This window comes from Macaca mulatta, chromosome X, assembly GCF_049350105.2.
Source record: "Macaca mulatta isolate MMU2019108-1 chromosome X, T2T-MMU8v2.0, whole genome shotgun sequence".
Lineage (NCBI taxonomy): Eukaryota > Metazoa > Chordata > Mammalia > Primates > Cercopithecidae > Macaca > Macaca mulatta.
The window spans coordinates 52,546,394-52,569,026 of NC_133426.1; the positions used below are offsets into that span (position 1 = coordinate 52,546,394).

At 41.1% G+C, this 22,633-nt stretch overlaps 1 protein-coding gene across 1 annotated transcript; it reads right to left on the reverse strand.

Moving 5' to 3' along the window:
- Positions 1-368: 368 nt before the first annotated feature.
- On the reverse strand, positions 369-7,905 carry LOC698799 (X antigen family member 5-like). The gene is made up of 3 exons (XM_015129277.2): positions 7,782-7,905; positions 5,789-5,914; positions 369-391 (listed from the first exon to the last, which is right to left on the reverse strand). Exons 1-3 carry the CDS (start codon positions 7,903-7,905, stop codon positions 369-371), a joined length of 273 nt encoding a protein of 90 aa, XP_014984763.2.
- Between the last annotated feature and the right edge of the window lie 14,728 nt (positions 7,906-22,633).

Sequence of the window (22,633 nt, forward strand, 5' to 3'; positions counted from 1 at the left end):
GTATACACCTACAAACATACATTCATACATTCATTCAGAGTAGCTGGAGTATACATCTACATACATACATGCATACATTCATGCATGCATTCATTTATTTTTGTAGACAGAGGGTTTCACCATGTTGCCTAGACACGTCTCAATTTCCCAAGCTCAAGCCATCCTCATGCTTCGGCATCCCAGTGTCCTGGGATTACAGGTATGAGCTGTTGCACCTGGGTACAATTTCCAATAGTGTCTTATATGTGACTATAAATGAACAAAAGATGTGCAAGACCTCTTTGAAGAAAACTGTAAGACTTTATTGAGATTTTTAAAGTCAAGTATCTCAGATACATTCAGTTTGTACTCTGTCAGCTTGTCTTCATTTAAACCTGTGGTTGCCCTTCCCCTGCAATGGAAACATAACAGGAGGGAACATTACTAGCAAAACTGTACTTAGATGAAATTAAAGGTATGCAGAAGACACCAACGTTTACTTTCATACAATGGACAAAAACCAGAAGCCTCAGGGTCACCCTACAGCTAACATTCAATGACTTTGAAAATACACTTCCAAGGGTACATATTAGCAACACTTTTTAACCACACCCTGCTTTTAGTGCTAGAAGGAAACCAAAAGACAGTCCAAGGTCAGAACACATTAAATCAAGTAGACTTATTTAAAAGGACCTATTTAAAGTGGACCTATTTAAAGTAGATCGCAACCATTATGGACCTATTTAAAGTAGATAGCAACCATTATGTAGAGTTTTACTCAAAACACGACCAAGACGTAAAAATACCTAAGCAACAGAAGGAATTTGTGAAAAATGTATAATTTAATGTTTTGGCTTGAAACTATGGTCTTGATGCTCAATAGGCTCCTGCAAAAAGTCTGAAAATTATCTTTTGAGAAAACAGTTAATGTCACATTAGGAAATACATAAGTGAAATTAATAGAAAGGCCAGTATTGCATTTGTTTTTTCTCTATTGTACAGAAGTGCAACAATATTGCTTTGGGCTAGGTTACCCTTCTGTGTTTTTTTTTTTTTAACATAAACATTTGCATCCAGCTTTCACATATAGTCCTCATGACGATATGAATAATGACACTTTAATCACCGGAATGTATTCCCATTTCTATAATTAATTAAATGGTCATATAAGTTTTAAAGTATCAGGATCATTATTGATAATAAAACGTGAAAGAGTTATACATCATAACCAGTGTGGCAGAAAAAAAAATAGAGAGGGAAAGGAAAACGGAGAGTAAGGCATCTGGAAAAGCTAAATATTTGCTTCTAAAAGTGACTGTTTTGAGGGACGACCAGCAAATTTCACAAGCTCATGCACACTTTGTGATGTTCAGATATTTAGGTATTAAAGGGATACATTAAATAATGTAGGTGTTCCTAGCATGTCAACCATTTCATCCATACTCTGAAAATATTAGTGTTTAAGAATGTATTCCCTGTCAATTATGCCCTACATTCAATATCTCTGTCTTGTTCATATTCCGTGTTGTGCTTTTTCCATTTTCCTCAAGACTGTTTAAGCTACTGGATGCTCTCTTCCTAGATATTTCGCAAAAGAACGATCTATTAAATTTATTACTTTTGGATTAGTTTTACTTTTGTTAATGATTTGTACCTTTCATTTACTGCCTGTTTCCTTTCCCCTTAAGTTTCTTTTGTGACTCTTTTTTTTATTTCTTAGTATTTTTTTTCTTGTATCATGTAATTTGCTGTCTATTTTAATAGGATATGCATATAATGCTATGACTCTCCTAAGAATACAATTCAGACTTGTTCGATAGGCTCCTGGAAATCGTCTACAAGCTATCTTTTAATGTAAATAGTAGAATGGAGTGGTTCAGCAGCGTGGAGTAAAAACATTTAGATGGTTTCTCCCCTATACGTGTAGTGCTTCCTTTAAATTCAGAAGTTCTTCTAATTAAGTCGGCAACTTGGAAAATATGTGTGAAAAATACGTATGTGGAATACTCAGGACTTAGTACGTTATAGACTTTGAACTTTAAATCATATCATCTGATGACTCAAGACAGAAACCTGTAATACATAACCTCTGATTCTTCAATCTACACACAGTAGATCATGAAGACTGACAGGATGGCAGGGAGCATGCTTAGCACAGGCATCTTACAACCACCTTGAGCATGACTAACCTACATGCGTGCTCCCTGCTTCATGGGCCACAAAAACCTGACTGTCTCTATCGATTTTATTACTCAGTCATTCAAGGCTTCACTGCGGGAAGACTTTAAAATGTAATCATTGGGTCCGGCGAGGGAGGAGGTTCACCCCTGTAATCACTCCCAACATTTTGGGAGGCCGAGGCAGGTGGGTCACTTGAGGTCAGGAATTCGAGCCCAGCCTGACCAACATGGTGAAACCTCGTCTCTACTAAAAATAAAAAAATTGGTTGGTGTGGTGGTAGGCACCAGTAATTCCAAATACAAGGGAGGCTGAGGCATGAGAATTGCTTGAACCCAGGAGGTAGAAGTCGCAGTGAACCGAGATGGGACCACTGCACTCTATCCTGGGCGACAGAGTGAGACCCCTTCTGAAAAAAAAAAAAAAAAATGCAATCATTGTTTAAGAGCCTGACAGAATTTAGGATTTGACAAAATCCAAGAACATTCATGAAGATCTCCATACGGGAAAACAAGCATCAAGCAGAGTGCCTGCCCATTTTCTTAGGAGCAATGAAATCTCAACTCAGACATTTTAATTGGACTAAAGCTGATTGTTATGATAAACAAATCATGAAAATCAGACTATCTGTGTATTCTCTCCAACAGAACCAGAGCATGCAGAAATCAGCACTGAAATGGATTTTAGTCTAACTGATGTGCATTCACTATTTTCAATAAAAGCAAAAATGGGTGTAGGATTGATGCGATTTGTCCAGAATCTCACAAATTATGTTGGAGCTGGTACTACAATCTCCATCAGGGACAAAGTGGTATTACAAATGCATTTATTTTAAAGCCTGGCAGAGACACAACAAAAAAAGAGAATTTTAGACCAATATCCCTGATGAACATCGATGCAAAAATCCTCAATAAAATACTGGCAAACCGGATTCAGCAACACATCAAAAAGCTTATCCACCATGATCAAGTGGGCTTCATCCCTGGGATGCAAGGCTGGTTCAACATTCGCAAATCAATAAACATAATCCAGCATATAAACAGAACCAAAGACAAGAACCACATGATTATCTCAATAGATGCAGAAAAGGCTTTTGACAAAATTCAACAGCCCTTCATGCTAAAAATGCTCAATAAATTCGGTATTGATGGAATGTACCTCAAAATAATAACAGCTATTTATGACAAACCCACAGCCAATATCATACTGAATGGGCAAAAACTGGAAAAATTCCCTTTGAAAACTGGCACAAGACAGGGATGCCCTCTCTCACCACTCCTATTCAACATAGTGTTGGAAGTTCTGGCTAGGGCAATTAGGCAAGAGAAAGAAATCAAGGGTATTCAGTTAGGAAAAGAAGAAGTCAAATTGTCCCTGTTTGCAGATGACATGATTGTATATTTAGAAAACCCCATCGTCTCAGCCCAAAATCTCCTTAAGCTGATAAGCAACTTCAGCAAAGTCTCAGGATACAAAATTAATGTGCAAAAATCACAAGCATTCTTATACACCAGTAACAGACAAACAGAGAGCCAAATCAGGAATGAATTTCCATTCACAATTCCTTCAAAGAGAATAAAATACCTAGGAATCCAACTTACAAGGGATGTAAAGGACCTCTTCAAGGAGAACTACAAACCACTGCTCAGTGAAATAAAAGAGGACACAAACAAATGGAAGAACATACCATGCTCATGGATAGGAAGAATCAATATCGTGAAAATGGCCATACTGCCCAAGGTAATTTATAGATTCAATGCCATCCCCATCAAGCTACCAATGAGTTTCTTCACAGAATTGGAAAAAACTGCTTTAAAGTTCATATGGAACCAAAAAAGAGCCCGCATCTCCAAGACAATCCTAAGTCAAAAGAACAAAGCTGGAGGCATCACGCTACCTGACTTCAAACTATACTACAAGGCTACAGTAACCAAAACAGCATGGTACTGGTACCAAAACAGAGACATAGACCAATGGAACAGAACAGAGTCCTCAGAAATAATACCACACATCTACAGCCATCTGATCTTTGACAAATCTGAGAGAAACAAGAAATGGGGAAAGGATTCCCTATTTAATAAATGGTGCTGGGAAAATTGGCTAGCCATAAGTAGAAAGCTGAAACTGGATCCTTTCCTTACTCCTTATACGAAAATTAATTCAAGATGGATTCGAGACTTAAATGTTAGACCTAATACCATAAAAACCCTAGAGGAAAACCTAGGTAGTACCATTCAGGACATAGGCATGGGCAAAGACTTCATGTCTAAAACACCAAAAGCAATGGCAGCAAAAGCCAAAATTGACAAATGGGATCTCATTAAACTAAAGAGCTTCTGCACAGCAAAAGAAACTACCATCAGAGTGAACAGGCAACCTACAGAATGGGAGAAAATTTTTGCAATCTACTCATCTGACAAAGGGCTCATATCCAGAACCTACAAAGAACTCAAACAAATTTACAAGAAAAAAACAAACAACCCCATCAAAAAGTGGGCAAAGGATATGAACAGACAGTTCTCAAAAGAAGACATTCATACAGCCAACAGACACATGAAAAAATGCTCATCATCACTGGCCATCAGAGAAATGCAAATCAAAACCACAATGAGATACCATCTCACACCAGTTAGAATGGCGATCATTAAAAAGTCAGGAAACAACAGGTGCTGGAGAGGATGTGGAGAAATAGGAACACTTTTACACTGTTGGTGGGATTGTAAACTAGTTCAACCATTATGGAAAACAGTATGGCGATTCCTCAAGGATCTAGAACTAGAAATACCATATGACCCAGCCATCCCATTACTGGGTATATACCCAAAGGATTATAAATTATGCTGCTATAAAGACACATGCACACGTATGTTTATTGCAGCACTATTCACAATAGCAAAGACTTGGAATCAACCCAAATGTCCATCAGTGACCGATTGGATTAAGAAAATGTGGCACATATACACCATGGAATACTATGCAGCCATCAAAAAGGATGAGTTTGGGTCCTTTGTAGGGACATGGATGCAGCTGGAAACCATCATTCTTAGCAAACTATCACAAGAACAGAAAACCAAACACCGCATGTTCTCACTCATAGGTGGGAACTGAACAATGAGATCACTTGGACTCAGGAAGGGGAACATCACACACCAAGGCCTATCATGGGGAGGGGGGAGGGATTGCATTGGGAGTTATACCTGATGTAAATGACGAGTTGATGGGTGCAGCACACCAACATGGCACAAGTATACATATGTAACAAACCTGCACGTTATGCACATGTACCCTACAACTTAAAGTATAATAATAATAAATAAATTTAAAAAAAAAAAGAAACAGAAATTACAAAATAATCTGAAAATTATTAACTGTTGGTTATACTCAGAAGTAACAAAATGCCTTGCTATTTGATGAATCAATATGGCTTTGACCCAATTTGTGTCTGTGTCTGATAGTGTTTCAGTTTTGCAGTCAGGCTTCTGGGGTCTGAACTACCTTCCAAATAAAGTCTGCATTTGAATTCTGTTTTTAAGGGGGCAGTAATATTCTCTCTTTTTATTATCAAAACTATAATATTGTGGAATACAGAAAGCAGAAAGCACGTACTTTTGAATCTTAATGGATAACATACCTCCTTCTGGCATTTTAAATTGCTCTGATTTTGGCAGAATATTTCCCTGAACATCAGGACCATCTCCGCATTCATCCCCAGTCTTTGACTGAGACAGCTCCTGGAGATCAGCTTCCAGGTAGGGCACTAAAAAATACCAAGGATGTCGACTGGAGCAGCCAAACAGGAATGATAAATAAGGAACTGATCCTATTCTTTTCCTCAGTGTTATACAATAAAAGCCTATAAGCTACTGTGGTGATACATGTGATGCAAAGATGTCCCACCTTTGTTTTCCTGAATTATGATATCTTATCTTAAATGACAATCTGAGGATAAGTCTCAGCACACCTGCATCTCCCATACTTTACCATTGTGTATTATAAACACACAGCTACCTAGGAAAACTGAAGACAGCCTCATGGATAGCATTTTAATCGTAACTTAAATGTAATTTTCTGAAGGATTAAATCAATGTATTGGTGAGCCTATGAAAAATCTTATGGTCCTGACACTCATCCCCTGTTGAGTATCTTGAAAATGTTGGGGTTAAACTTAATTAAAGTTATTCTTAGGTCGAAAGGCCCTATATGTGGCTTTTCATACACGAATGTCATTAAGAAAAAAAGTACGAAATATAACAGCAAAATCACTGTCTTCCAGAGAGAGTACGGGAACTGAAGTGCAAAGAAATTAATGGGCATTGTTGACAGTCATATTCTGGAAACATCTTAACAGGGAATTGCTAAAAAAACGCATGGCCCAAATTCTGTCTCTGAGTAGTTTGAAAATGCTGTCTGTTGAGGAAACAGTTTCTGTTTCATGATAATCTTATCATACTTGGAGTTTTCTAATTATAAAAATATTGAAACAACTTTTAAAAGCCCCTTCAAAATCCTACAAATATAGTTACCTATATTTGGTGGGTGGCCATTGTCCTGAATTATCCAGCTTTTACCAGACATACGGTCAAAATATAAATCAAAGGAAACAGTGGCTGTCATTCATTGGCCTCTTTTCTGGAGTTGCTATCTTGCTTCACTGAACTGCATTTTGCCCTGAGCCAATACCGAATTACCTTATAGTACAGACACATTTGAGTATTAAGCATTTTTAATCAAAATCATTCACATTTTCTAAAACAGATGGCAGGAATAATGCAAACCTTGGAACAAAATATGAATTCCTTCTCCATGAGTCAAGTGTTCTTGATAAGTCTCAACCTCTGATTCTCAGTTTTCTTATTTATTTTTATTTTTATTTTTGGAGACGGAGTCTCGCTGTGTCACCGAGGTTGGAGTGCAGTGGTGCAATCTTGGCTCACTGCAACCAATGCCGCCCCGGCTCAAGCGATTCTCCTGTTGCAGCCTGCTTAGCAGCTGGGATTACGAGTGTGTGCCACCATGCCCAGCTAATTTTTGTACTTTTAGTAGAGATGGGGTTTCACCACATTGGTCAGGCTGGTCTCGAACTCCTGACCTCAAATGATCCGGCCATCTTGGCCTCCCAAAGCGCAGGGATTACAGGCATGAGCCACCACACCCGGCCTCAATTTTATTTATAAAATGAGGTTAACATCCCTTTGCAAATGGGCTTTATTCAGGGTGTTATAAGGTAGGGCAACTTGGCACTCAACATGCTATTAAAGGGTGCTTACAACACTGTGAACACCATGGCTGAGAAGATCTCACTGTAACATCCTAATAATATCAAGTTAAACTAGTGAAATAATGGACATTTTTATACAATCAATTAAATGGTTTCATCTGATTTAGGAAGCACTGTATTTTCAAGCATACATAGTGCACCTCGAAGAAAAAGAGAAGATTAATCATATCCAGGGGCTGCAGGAAGCTGCAAACTATACCCGTCACGTTTCCAGCCAACCCTCAGCAAATGTTTGAGATCCTTTCCTACTGTTTTCTTTCCTCCTCTTACTGGTCATGGCATAAGGCATGATGTACATATAGGCCTCCCCCTACGCATAGACATTCTTTCTTTCCCTTCCCACCACCTTGAATCTCAGCTGCACCCTGATCTTCTCTCTTCTGACCAGGTGTATGATCCTGATTTTCAGCTGGTGGTTCTTCTTGTTGAGGCTCTGGTACACTGGGCTCCTGGGACAAGGGCGGGGACATGGTGTGTGCATGTGCAGATAAAAAATTTTCTTATCAATGCATGTCAATAATATGAATACAGAGATCACACAGATACTTTTGATCATATGCATATTTAAAGTCATGCTGCAACACTATCCCAACACTATTCCACATACTTATTCTTCATTAGTTACTCTTCCCATGGAGAGGTCACTCTAAGACCGTTACCCTCAGTGGCGCTGGAAGCCATTTTAATTTGTGTTGGGCAGAATGGGTGTAAAGTGCTATGAATAAGCATGAGGAGGAAATCACTAGTCAAATCTGGGGAACACAAGTTCACACATCTAGGCAAAAATAATGCTGTAAAAGAAAGCACTACTTCAACAAAGGCACTAGTGTGTCAGACGAAGAGACAAGTATCTTTGTTCTCACTTTGAAATCTGGTGTAAAGTGGGTCTTTTAAAGTGGGGGACTGTTTGGTTGGAGTTAGGTAGGAATCATAATGATTTAGGATTGGCGGAGCCAAGAAGACAAAGATTTTTAGGCAATGGTTCAATTTGTTTTGGGGTTGAAAATGTCATTTGACACTTTTGACTGAAGATTTGATGGATCTTTCAGGCAGTTGCTGAAATGAACAGGAAAGTTCATTGCAACTTTTATTTTCCTAGGCAAGAGATTCCTATATTAGTAAAGTTATGTTGATGAAGCCAGTGGCATATAAGCTCTCCTCAGTGTAGACAGTAAGCTGTGTGCATGATTCCTGTTCTCACTACTTTTGTATTACTTAGCAGCTTAATGTGGGAAATAGTATATGGAACAGAAGGATAGGAACGGGGCCCTGACCAGAATGCAACCTTTTATAAATAAATTATGATGTATTGCTGAAATGACTCCTATATATTCCATTCACCTGGGCTTCTTTTAGGGAAACACCTTGAGTTGGAAAAGAAAGGTTGCTCAATCTCCCTGCCTCTCTCTGAAAAGCAACGTGAGTAGGAATTGTGGTGTTTCAAAGATTTTTTTAAACGGTGAGAGCAGTTGTAATCATGATGACTTAATTTACCTTTTATCTTTTTATTCTTTCTTGGCAAGGGCAGTATCATTATTAATTTTTACTTTATTTTGTTTCTTATTAACCCCAGGTTTTAATATAGTGCACTCAGAAGTGCTCAAAGAATGGGAGACAGTGATTTCTAGACTCAAACTTTCTGTGAGCAACTGGTTAGCAAATGGTCATGTCATCAGATGGCTGGACTGGACGGTACTGTTTCACACTGTATTAGTTAGGATCTGTAGAAGGACAGAACTGATGGATAGATGTGTATGTGAAGCAGGGTTTATTAAGGAGTATTGACTTACACAATCATAAGGCGAAGTCCCAAAATAGGCTATCAGCAAGCTGAGGAGCAAGAAAGGCAGTCTGAGTTCCAAAACCTCAAACGTATTGAAGCCAGCATTGCAGCCTTTAGTCTGTGGCCAAAGGCCTGAGAGCCCCTTGCAGATCACTGGTGTGAGTTCAAGAGTCCAAAAGTGGAAGAACCTGGAGTCTGTTGTTCGAGGATAGGAGGCATGCAGCACGGGAGAAAGCTGGAGGTTGGAAGACTCAATAACTCCAGACCTGCTGGATGAGTTCAAAGGATCATATTAGGATTGGGATTGGGAAAGTTGTGAAGGAACCCTTGTGACAAACAGGAAGCAGCGGAAAGTATGAAAGACATTGTAGAGACAAGAAGAGTTGCCTGATACGTGACCCTACAGCAACTCTCTAGCTGTTAAGGGAGGAAACAGAGCTGGGACCAACACAACCAGTCTACCTATGAGGGGGCTCAATTTCCCACACGACCAGAGCTTTCCATCCTCCATGCACGGGAATCTATGACCAAACTTAGATTTCCACAGGATGGTGGGTGGGTGGGACAAAGTCTACAGATTCCGAGCAGCTGGCAAGTTTCAGGGTACCAGAGTAAACACTGTCACCTGAGCTCAGATTGCTTGGTGGTTGAGGCCAAATTATTTACTACCTACCATGTTCAGTGCAACTCTCCCACTTGCCTCCTAAAATTGGAGCACAGTAGGGGAATGGAGGTCCCTGTGCGTTCACAAGGAGGTCCCCGTGAATGCAGGCAATGCATGGCGTTCACCTATGCTGCAGCCCAAGCAAAGCCTCCACATGATACCAAGAGGACAAGAGGTCACATGTACTTTCTGTCCCTTTTGCCTGTGAGTTCCCATCTGTCCAAATAAGACTTCACCTGTGGAAAAGAGACACAGATATCTGCAGATGAAACACACACTTCATCAGTAATAGTATATTTTGTAGTAGCTTTGGTGATCCACATCAAAGATGACGTTTTTGTCTAAAAATACTGAATTGCTAAGGAGGCGGACAAAACTGAGTTCTAATGTGTTTTTGCATATATTCTACAGCAACATTTATCAACCATTCGAGATGTTCTCTGAAAAGGCTTTAATTATTTCTTAACTGGTTTTTAATCCATGGTCACTCATAAGATTAATGTTGTCAGCCAAAAACAGCATTTAAAAGAACGGAGATAAAATAAATTACTAAATAGCGTTCGCTGCATATAGAATATACAAATACACTGCACATCCCCATGAACATACATATATTTATTTGCCTAGTCGACTATATATAAACTGTGTATTTCTCACACAGTGTCATAAAAGAGTTTGAACGTCACTATTTTAGGGGGTATCAGACAAAATGTTTACAGGCCATTTCTGTAGCCATCTATGAAGATGATGGATTAAGATGTGCTCAGAATAAGTTCACAGTTGTCTGTAGCTTTCTACATAATGCTTGAAATGGCACTCGGTGATGTTTAAGTTGGTCAGTTTGACTGCAGGGTGTGTTCACGTGTGTGCTTCTGCACTCATCTGATGATGCTTTGATATGTCTTCTTTTATTTCCCCCTTTATTATTGACTGGGTCCTATGGTTACTATTATGTAATTCATTAGTATCGTGACAGGGACATCTGTGATACTTAGTGTTGATCCACTTCACGTGAAATTTACTTTCAAGCGTGAATACTTTATCTTACCAACTTTCCTTAAGTGGGTCAAGGAGCTGAATGCAATTCAATATTAGTAGTTGATGTTAGATCATACTGAGCTATAATCCTGCTAAACCGCTAATCATACTAACTGTTGTTACGCCTCAGCTTTTATGTCACCATAATGCTTAGATAAATGACACAAAGACCAAAACATAAAAGGCCGGATTCTGAGATATTGACTTCTTTTTAAATTTCCAAATTTTACTTTAAGTTCAGGGGTACATGTGCGGGATGTGCAAGTTTGTTACATAGGTAAATGTGTGCAACTGTGATTTACTGCACAAATCATCACATCACCCAGGTATTAAGCCCAGCATCCATGAGCTATTCCTCCTGATCCTCTTCCTCCTCCCACCCCTGCCCTCCAGTACGCCCCAGTGTGTGATGCTTCTCCCGTGTGTCCATGTGTTTTCATCATTTAGCTCCCACTTATAAGTAAGAACATCCGGTATTTGGTTTTCTGTTCCTGCATTAGTTTGCTAAGGATAATGGCCGCCACCACCACCCATGTCCCTGCCAAGGACATGAGCTCATTCGTTTTATGGCTGCATAGTATTCCATGGTGTATATGGACCACATTTGCTTGATTCGGTTTATCATTGAAGGGATGGACATATCGAATATCACAAAGACACTAGTTCCTTACTGTGGGAAATATCCCACTGTGATGGGGCAGACAGACAAAGAGAACAGCAGTTGAAGTGCAAAGGAGAAACACAGGAAAGGAAACCAAAAAAATAAAAAACAACTAATGTAGTTGCCACGAGACAGGACAAAATAACACAATTTCTTAAAAGATAATCTTGCTCAATTGCCTTTGCCTCTTTTCTGAAAATCAACTTATTAGGTTTGTGAGTCTATAGCTGGACTCTACTGGATTTTGATCTGTAGATTTTCCCCCAATACCACACTGTCTTGAATATCGCAGAAGTAACACAATTGCCATATGCGGCTGGATGATTAAAAATCATAATGAATAGCTTCATTCAGTGCTCCTAACTCAAGGCAGCACCCTCACCTCAGCTGAGGATCCCATGCCTCCCACCTTCTCAGGGGCTCTGCTCCTGCACTGATCACTCTTCTCTCCTGAACCATCGATGGCTCCCTCTATATTGGATCAGTCCCCAAGCCAAGGGAGAAGTCACATTCTTCCAACTCACTGATAACATAATCAATCAATGAATAAAATAGAATTAATGTGAATCTTAACATCACGTAGAGTAAATTCCCCCAAGTTACACTTCAGAATTGGTTTAGATATTCTGGTTCATTTTCCTTTGTAGAAAATTTTGAAAATGGACTCCAATGAAGTGTGTTGCATGAGTTCATGCAGTTTTCCTTTGCAGGGCAGCAGACACATGTGTTCGTAGCTACAGAAGGACATGGGGTTAGAGGGTGAGTTTTCCCGTAGCTTGGGGAATGATCCAATGTAGAGGGAGCAGTTGATGGTTCAGGAGAGAAGAGTGATCACTGTAGGAGCAAAGCCCGTGACAAGGTGGGAGGCATGGTATACTGACCTGAGGTGAGGCGGCTGGCTTCAATTAGGAGTATTGTATGCAGGAGGGCAGCAGAGAATGTCCATGAATCACTGAAGGTGAGGGTGGCTTTGGGGGTTCCTGACACTGTCAGCAACTGTGTGATTCACCAGCAGGACCCTGACTCACTACAACATGGTGAAACTTTCTTTGAGTAAAGGAAGAGTGAAGGGGTAGAGATGATGAAGCTGTCGCTCCTGGGAGACTATGCATTTCCCCATAGTATGAAGCAACAGCCGAGCTGTTGTCTATTATGAAAAACACATGTCCTCACAGCATTTAACAATAATCTCTCCAACTGGAAGAGAACTGGCTCACTGGATCCCTCAACTGCTGTTCTGTGCAGGATAATGTATGGAGGAAAAGTGCAGCCTGGTGCTGACTTTAAGTTTTGTTTTCCCCTGCAGGCAGGTAGAGACAGGACACAATTGTTGCCAATGAACTTTCAGTAGGTCAAAAATCCTGAACGTTTGAATTGCTGTTTCCTCCAAGTGGGAGGGAAAAAAATCAGTTTCCTGGACTTCAGCAAAGCCTTAGATAAACCTTAAACCTTAGATAAAGGAAAAATAAGTGAGAAGGCGGCCCTGGGCAGTGGCTCGTGCTTGTAATCCCAGTATTTTGAGAGGCTGAGGGAGGAGAATCATTTGAAGCCAGGAGTTCAAGACCAGCCTGAGCAACATAGTGAGACCCCTGCTCTACACAATTTTTAAAATTAGCTGGGCATCATGGCACGTGTCTGTAGTCCCATCTACTCAAAAAGGTAAGGCAGGAGGATCGCTTGAGCACAGGAGTCCTACATTGTGATGCACTATAAGTCGTCCTGTTTACTCCAGCCTGGGCAAAGGAGAAAAACCCTGCCTCAAAAGGGGAATGCTGGTTTGTGAAGACACATTCCAGCCTTGTCTTCAGCTGGGCTGCCACTGCTGCAGCCTGCTCTCAACATTTGAGGCAGGATCTCTCTTGGCCATGGTACTTGTAAGTGTGTTAATGTTGAATTTAGTGCTAGGGGTTTGATGGAAATTACAATGAGATAAAGAAAACGGCCACAGTTGTAAAAATGCCTTTGCATTTTATGGCTATTAAATCTGGATGTGTGATATCAATGGACGGGATCCAGCAGTTTGACTAATTAACGCAGCTGTCACAAGCAAGGAATTCATCTTTTCTACACTTGTCACCGGATAAGTGATAGAGACAAAAGGGATGGAGGTTATGCAAACTGAGTTTTACAATTATTACAAATTCAGGATTTCATCATGACCATTTCATAAATATGATGACTTTTCACCACATTTCTATTATAATGTGTTTTTCTGAACATGTTTAGTGCCTTCTGCTTACAACCCTTCCAGAATAAAAAACAAAAAAGTTTTGAGGAAGAAACGGGATGATGAAAGAGATAAAAGCTTTTCATCACAGAATACTCCATGCTGATTTTTTAACAATTGGAGAAAGCAGAAAACCTGGCACATGAGGAGAGGCAAGAGAGGGAAGGAAGACGTTGGTTGTCTCTGTTTTTCAAAACTGTTCCTGGAAACTCTCCAGTTTTCCTCAAGAAATACTTCCCATGCAGGCTTTCCAAGCTGCTGTGAGTCAACGCTGAAATCACACTGACTGATGAGCCATGATCACCTTACAGGTTTTCATGGAAATCAGTTACCAGTTGACAGATTTAAATGTGGAATAACACAGCCTTAACAAAGCACAGAAGTGTGGATTGATTGAGTTTACAGCATGTATAAAAAGCATTTTTTAAAAAATGGCCAACATGGGAAGATCACTTGAGGCTGTGTATTTGAAGGCAGGCTGAGCAACACACTGACACACCTCATCTGAAAAAAAAATTAAATGGATTAGGTGGGCATGGTCATGCCACTGCCCTCCACCCTCAGCAACAGAAAAACACCCTGAGAAAAAGACATGTGTAAATATAGACATAAAATTCTTTATTTCTGTCACAAAATGTCTTTCTGAGACACACTCTGCACTAAGGGAGACGTGGGACTCTCTGTTCCCAACGTTTCTGGATGCACGAGAATGGCTGGGCAAGACACACATGCACAGACACACACACACACAAACACACACACACACACACACAAACATACACACACAAAAGCTCTCGCATCCCTTGCTTTCCACTACAAACACCCTGGAATTCGGGTGTGGGGACAGCAGGAACACCCTGGTCGACCCTGCCTGTGCCTGACTCTACTATAAAGACACACGCACACGTACATTTATCGCAGCACTATTCACAATAGCAAAGACTTAGAGCCAACCCAAATGCCCCATCAATGATAGGCTGGATTAAGAAAATGTGACACATATACACCATGGAATACTATGCAGCCATTAAAAAGATTAAAAAGGATGAGTTCATGTCCTTTTCAGGGACATGGATGAAGCTGGAAACCATCATTCTCAGCAAACTAACACAGGAACAGAAAACCAAACACTGCATGTTCTCACTCATAAGTGGTAGTCGAACAATGAGAACACGTGGACACAGGGAGGGGGACATCCCACACCGGGGCCTGTTGGGAGATGGGGGTCTAGGGGAGGGATAGCATTAGGAGAAATACCTAATGTAGATGACGGCTTGATGGGTGCAGCAAACCACCATGGCACGTGTATACCTGTGTAACAAACCTGCATGTTCTGCACACGTATCCCAGAACTTAAAGTATAGTAACAATTTTAAAAGAAAGAAAATGGTTCACGGCAAGGTGAGGTGGCTCAGACCTCAAATCTCAGCATGCTGGGTCATCGAGGCATGAGGATTGTTTCAGCCCCAGAGTTCAAGACCATCCTGGGCAACATAGGGAGACCCTGTCTTTACAAAAAACTTAAAAAGTATATACCCAGGCATGGTGGAACACGCATGTAATTCCAGCTACTTGTGAGGCTGAGATGGAGGGATTGCTTGAGTCTGGGAGGTCAAGGCTGCAGCGAGCTATGATTTCTCCACTGCACTACAGGCTGAGCAACACAGTGACAGCCTGTCTCAAATGAGACGAAAAGAAAGTGCTTCAGGGCCAGCTGCGATGGGTGATGAAGCCTCATTTCAAAGGTCAACCACTGCCATGGGACACTGATGCAATGGATGGCTCTGTAGTAGTCATGGCTCTGGGATCCTGGGACTGATGTCATTCCACTCGGCGAGAGCAGCCCTCTCCAGGCTGGGACACAGGAGGAAGGGGCCAGGCTAGATCAGCAGGCTACCAGGGACACCTGTCTGCTATGGAATGGCAGATGGGATCAGGAGAAGGACAGCTGAAAGGAGGAGAGGAGAGACGCACTGCTCAGGTGAGGGGCCGGTCTCCTAAAAAGGGGAGTCATTGGCCCTAGGTCGTGTCATTGCTCTAGGCCCCCATGGAAGCACATGATGGTGCAAGAAGGATATCAAAGCTGATGGGAGTGGGACAACAGCTTGCATCATGTTCCATCCTATGTGTTCAGTGGCCTCTGAGAGAAGCCCATGCCTTTTGGGGATCTAAAAGGTCATTTCCTGACACAACTCCATTCACCACCCATGAGGAGCAGGGATTTGAGATAAACTGAGGCCTCTGGGGAGAAAGGCCAGTAAGAGTTGTGAGGTCTTCTCATAAGATGCACTGCCTTACCCTTATGGTGAGTCTCACACTGTGTTCCTCATGTCCTGTGTTGCTGTGTGCTCTGAGGTCACTCTTCTCAACCTCATGTCTGTCCTGGGAAGAGTGGATATATTTCAGACAGTCTTGCTACCTAAGGGATTCAATAAAGTTTCTTGAAGTTCCCTAGGCTGGGATTTTACGTGGAGTCTGTGGCCATGGACAATCAGTTCATTAGAGGACTTCTCGGTACGCACTTCCGTACCACCCTGTGGAAAGCTGGATGAAAGGCACACTGCTATCTGTGCACAACAGTGACCATGCGGATGTCACCAACAGGCAGAGACAATTTCTTAAATCTGTCTGAGTAATGGTATCCGCCAGATCACCAACATACAGTGTGGTGGCAGCCTTCTCTGTTGGTGATTCAAGACGACGCATGGTTGAAGCCTGCTTTAGAAGCTTATCTGCTACAGGGTCACTGTTTCCACAATATCGATCTTTAATATTCTGACCCGCAAGGGGGGGTCATCCGGATCTGCAGGCTTCTCATGTCTTTGCAGACAGTCCTCTCCTTTCACCCAGAAAGAACAAATGTAAGGCTTATTCCTCAGCCAGTACAGTGTGGTCCGGGCTAGTTTGAGCAGCATCTCACTACTGGATGCGACTTTCCCCAGCAGAACAACTGGCCGTGTTCTACCAGGGTTAGAAATTCCTCTGTCCATATCTGCAGTTGCCTTTAAAGGCAAGTCTGTGCCATGAACCTGTATGGGCAGTGATACTCTAGGTCTAAGAGGCAGGTCTGACAGACATTTCCTGCAGGCTTGGCCCCCTTCAGTCTTCTTGGCATGCATGTGCTCCCCAGGGCACCAGTCAAGCACTGAACGGCCTGACACAGAGTTGCATTTTTTCTCATAGTTCTCCTTGGTCATGTTTCTCTGAAACATGTCTGGCACAGAATGGAGAAATCGGCATCCTCCCAGTTTTGCCTATTTTAGGTGCTGGAACCCAGAGAGGTCACCATCTTGAGAGGGTCAGCAGGCAGCGGTAGATTTTCAGGTGGGAGAGAGGACCCCCACAATCCCACCAGACCCAGCTCTCCTTCCTGGTGCTGTTCTTGAGGCCCTGGATAATTGCCTTTCACCGCACGTGAGTCATCTTTCTTGAGTCAAGGTGAACCTCACTTCCAAGGAATCCCTATTCTTGTAGGACACTGTGCTTCCTGGTCTCTCCAGGAGCTGGCTAAAATTCCATGTTTTTCCATTGGAATACTGAGATAGAAAACCTTGAAGTGCAGTTTTTTTACAAGGGTCTTTATCCAGCTATGACATTAATTTCCCACTTGGAAGGAGGACAATAGTCTTATTTTCATCAGTATGTGTAGTGCATGTTCGTGCACAGCATGAACTTTAGAGAAAGACTTCTACGTTGAGATGTGAAACGCATCAAGCGCCTGTGTGGAGTGAATAAACCTACTCTACCTCTACGAGTGTCAGTTTCCTCACCTGTAAAATGGGCATCACACAACGACTTCTTCAAGTTGTTGCCAGAGTTAAATTCACCAAGATATTTAAAAGTACCTAACTACAAGGGTCCACATCATTAATAAAATCACATCAGACTTCAATGCACACAAAAGGAATGAAGTACATGTGTCCAAAGACGAGATGAGCAGCTTTCTAAGCAGCCTGATGAGCATCAGAATGAGATCTATACTTAAGTAGAATTCTTCACAGCTCCACTGAAGAGGACACACACGGGGGCTCCAAAAAGATAAGCACATGGCCATTGCAGAGTCACTGCTGTGGTGTGGGTGGAATCCCTAAAGACCCTCTGAAAAGTTGTTACACAACAGGCTCTCGGGGAACGCTGGAACAAACCAGGCAACTCAGCAGATGCTACCAGGAATTGGGTGAGCAGAGGGGGTCACGGCCCCAAATTTAAGGAGAAGACACCAAAGCACTAGGAGCTCCTGGCTCTGCAACAGCAGCTGTGGTGGCACCAGGGCCAATCTTCTGAGACAGCTGCTGTGGGATTGCTGAGAGCATGTGTTTTTGCAGCCACACACCCAAAAGCAGTGCACTTGAAAACGGATCACAAAACTCTCCTCTCCATTCATCTTTGCTTTAAGATGACTGATTATGGATACCCTCACATAGCAACATCCCCACCAACACTTGTAGACAATCATATTTAGAAAATCCCACCTAAAGAGAGAACAGTCAGGAGTAGGATGAGAATATTGAGGGATGGGGGAGAGATGTGGGTACTTCACCCCACAGACTCTGTTTGAAACAAGAGAAGAGCCATTGGGCTGTGGTCTCCCTTTACTTCCTCATACTGCCACATTCGTAGACGCCACATGGTTTTTGTCCCTTTATTTACAAAGGTATTGATGAGCCCAGTGGTAATTAATACTGAAGGAGGAAAATTCTTCACAAAGTACAATAACAGAATCTAATTTCAATGACCAGGCTTTTTAGTTTTGTTTGTTTGTTTGTTTGTTTTTTCAGTATCCCACTTTGAGGAATTACAAATGGAACCTGTTGGAATGTGTGACATGAACAAAGTCTTATTTTCATGTAGGTTAACAACTTGGCTTTTATAGTTAAGACATAAATGCATTAAAGCTGGTTCCATCCCAGAATCAAAGGAACAGTCTCTGAGGACATACGGAATTTAGGGGCATCAATTATTAAGAGGCTACACGAAACTGGAAGTGCTCCCAGAAGTTTTCATTTTCTGGACAGAAAAATTCAACAGATCAGCCCCACCGAGTAAAGGTACCTCCTTGGCTGCCGTGGGTGATGAGCTTTTCATTCAAAGCAGAGATACGAAGCCTGAGGTGTCTCAAAGGCACCCCAAGTGTTCCACACCTTGAAAGTCACTATCACAAAGCTGAACACCATCTGTTCCTGAAGGATCAGGTCATGACCTGTGTCTTTGAGACACTGGGCAGTCAGGCCTCAGTTGAGATGAAGCCAGTGATTTCAAGTGTAAAGTGGAAAATTCCCCAAACCTCATCTTTAGGTAGCTATTTGGAGCCCTGTCCACTTAAATGGGTTGGCGAACATGGCCCACCAGACAGACACACACCTGAGCACTGGGGTTTTCTCCTCTGTTCTTAGCATCCCCTGAGTAAACCAGTAATTACCCTCCTTCGTGCCTCAGCGTTCACATCCTTGAAAAAGGTGATGGTGAGAGTGACTTTTCCAGGAAAGCAGAGCACATGTCAACATCTGCGAAGCTCTGAATTGGTGATCATTCCACGAGCACTTGAGAAGAACGTGCATTCTGCTGTTGCTCTATGAATATCAATTAGGCCATGTGGTTTGACAGTGTTGTTCAAGCCTTCTGCATTTATGTATCCTGATTTTTTGTACACTTTTTCTACCAAATGCTCGGAGTGATGTTGAAGTCTTCTACTAAATGCACATGTGTTTATTTCTACTTTGTAATATATCAGTTTTCCCTCAAGTATTTTGAAGGTGCCAACATATTCATGGTGTTTCTGTGTTCTGAATCAATGCAACTCTCTATGATTTTTATGTAATGTCCCAATTTGTCAAACCTTATAATAATCCCCGCTACAAAGTGTGCTTTGTGAGGTATTAATTTGACGCTTCGAGTTTCTGTGATTCATATTTGCAGGAAATATCTTCTTCCATGCGTTATTTGTAACTTATTTATTTTTAGAGTGGGGCTCTTTTTTTTTCAAGATACAGATTACTGATAAATATACTGTGAAAATCAAGATCATATTGCAACTGTGCAACAACAATAAAAGTACCAAAAAATTAGATGCAGAGGTTAATATACAACTAAAATGTTACACAGAAATCCACAGAATACTTTATTAGGTTCTTCAAAAGAACCTCAATCAAACTCTTTGATAGCCTTCATAGAAAGATATCTTGACATTTAAGTGGTATATCTATATGAAAAATATAATTTTATTCCCCTATTTTCTACAGTTGTCTTTTGGATAAAATTTCCTCTCACAAGAGTGTTCTTTTGCTAAAAATTCTTTGAAAAACAACTATATAGGATGATCTCACACAGCTGTCTTAGTTTTGAAATTTGGGGATTCAAATGTCCCTCTGTAGATTGAGGAGGAAAAGTGTGTGTGTGTGTGTGTGTGTGTGTATATATATATATTATATATATTATAATATATATAAAATATAAAAGTAAATGTATATATAAATATATATGTGTTTGTGTGTATACATATATATAAAAAAATGGGAGAGGAAATATTTGTCTCCTGCACTTTTCTATTCTTTTTCTTCCTAAACTAACCAGTTTGTGTTGGTCCTCAGTTGGGCTTTCAATCCAGGAAAGAGTTGCCCTTCTGGAGAGTACATGGATATAGTGGAGACCAAGGCAGGTTTGAATCGCTCAGAAACAACAGCCAGAATAACTTCCAAAGGGCTGTAAATGAAGATGACTAAAATCCTCTGATTTATGTTACTTTTCAATCAAGTTTCTAAAAGTGACTTCCCATCAAGAGCTGTTTGGCTAGGCACAGAAACATTTGTCCAGCCCTATTTTTCTCCCTTTCCTTCTTTCCTTCTTTCTTTCTTTCCATCTTTCCTTCCTACCTACCTTCCTTCCTTCCTTCCTTCTTCCCTTCCTCCCTTGCTGCATTCCTCTCTCCCTCTCTTTCTCCCTCCCTTACTTCTTTCCACCCTCCCTCCCTCGCTCCGTTTGTCCTTATTTTCTCCCTTCTTTCCTCACTCCCTTCATGCCTCATTCCCTTCCTTCTTTCCTTCTTTTTATAAAAAGAAATGAACTGATATTTTTGAAGTGAAAAGATCAGAAGAGTTCATGATTTTTTGCGAGTTTTTTTTTAACTTTTAGTTTAGGCTCGGGAGTGCATGTGCAGTTTTGTAATATAGGTAACCTCATGTCATGGGGTTTGTTGTACAGATTATTTCATCACCCAGGTATTAAGGCCAGTGCCCATTCGTTATTTTGTTCATCCTCTCCCTCCTCCTAGCCTCTACCCTCTGATAGGTCCCAGCATGTTGGCCCTCCCTGGGTGTTCACGTGTTCTCAGCAATTAGCTCCCATTTATAAATGACTTCATGTGGTATTGGGTTTTCTGTTCCTACATTAGTTTGCTAAGGATAATGGTCTCCAGCTCCATCCGTGTTCCTGGAAAGGACATGATCTCACTACTTTTTATGGCTGCATAGTACTCCATTGTGTATATATACCACATTTTTAAAAGTGCAGTCTATAATTGATGGGCATTTAGGATGATTCCATGTCTTTGCTATCGTAAGTAGTGCTGCAATGACCATAGATGTGCATGCGTCTTTATAATAGAAGGAATTATGTACCTTTGGGTACCGTCCCAGCAATGGGACTGCAGGGCCAAATGGTATTTCTGTTCTTAAGTCCCTGAGGAATTGCCACACTCCTTTCCACAATGGTTGAACTAATTTATACTCCAACCAACAGGGTGTAAGTGTTGCCTTTTCTACACAAACTCACCAGCATCTCTTATTTTTGTTCTTGCTTTTTATCCAGTCTTATAGACTCTGACTCTGTGTTTTCAGACAGGATCTCTTTCTGTCTGTGAACCTGAATTCCACTGGTGTCTGAGACTTCCCAGGATTCCAGCTCTCTCAAATGCCTGTGTTTGAACTTTATGAATTTGTTACATTTTCAGTGGTTTTCTTCTTGCCCCCTGTTATGACTGTCACTTCTTCCACACATGCTCTGCCAGAGGTGGTGTAGTTTGTGTGTCTCATCCCTCCTCAGAGGGACTAGTCACTCTTTTGTATCAGTTCCCATGGCTGCCTCGTTACCTCCAGTCTCTCATGACCTAAAAACAAAGCAAAACAAAAGATAACATTATAGATTATTAGGCCTTTTCTCATTTTCAGGGCTAAAGTGACTTTCTCTTGAGGCTTTCTAAATCTTACCTGGTGGTAGAACTCTCCTTTGTTAATATTTTGACTTCTGGTACAAAAATACAACATTTAAACATGTGAAGTAAAACGTAATCCAGGGGCTAGCTGACAATGGTTTGAGATCTAAATACAGCCCATGACTTGTTTTGTATACCCATTGAGATAAGAGGTTTTTTTTCCATTTGAAAGTATTATTTCTAAAAAACACAATACGCCACAGAAACTACATGACCCACAAAGACTGACATAACTACTATCAGATCTGCTAAAGCAAAATTTGGTGACATATTTAATCAAATACCTGTTATTGTGCTTCGCATTATCACATACACCTTTTCATCCATTAATTAATTTATTTATGCACGGATTGAAAATATGGATGTAACTCTATCCCCTCAAGAAAGCATCCCACTTTATGATACCATAGTCTCAGCATGGGAAGCTTGTCCCAGGGACAGGTCAACACACAAACATATATCTGAGGTAGGAGACTGGCAGGACTTGTTTTCTGGTCACAACTGAGCCGAGAGCCTACAATCAGAATCTTTGGCTATTTCTGAAACATACACTGTCTGAATGACCTACAGGTATATTCAGGGAAATCAGTTACCAGTCCAGAGATATAAATGTGAAGGA

Bases quoted from the DNA above. Each gene is read 5' to 3' on its own strand.
- LOC698799 (XM_015129277.2), bottom strand. From the start codon at position 7,905: ATGTCCCCGCCCTTGTCCCAGGAGCCCAGTGTACCAGAGCCTCAACAA. The intron at 5,915-7,781 runs GTGGTGGGAAGG...GGTATTTTTTAG, and splicing joins GGGTGCAGCTGAGATTCAAG to TGCCCTACCTGGAAGCTGAT. The intron at 392-5,788 runs GTATGTTATCCA...TTTCCATTGCAG, and splicing joins ATTTAAAATGCCAGAAGGAG to GGGAAGGGCAACCACAGGTT.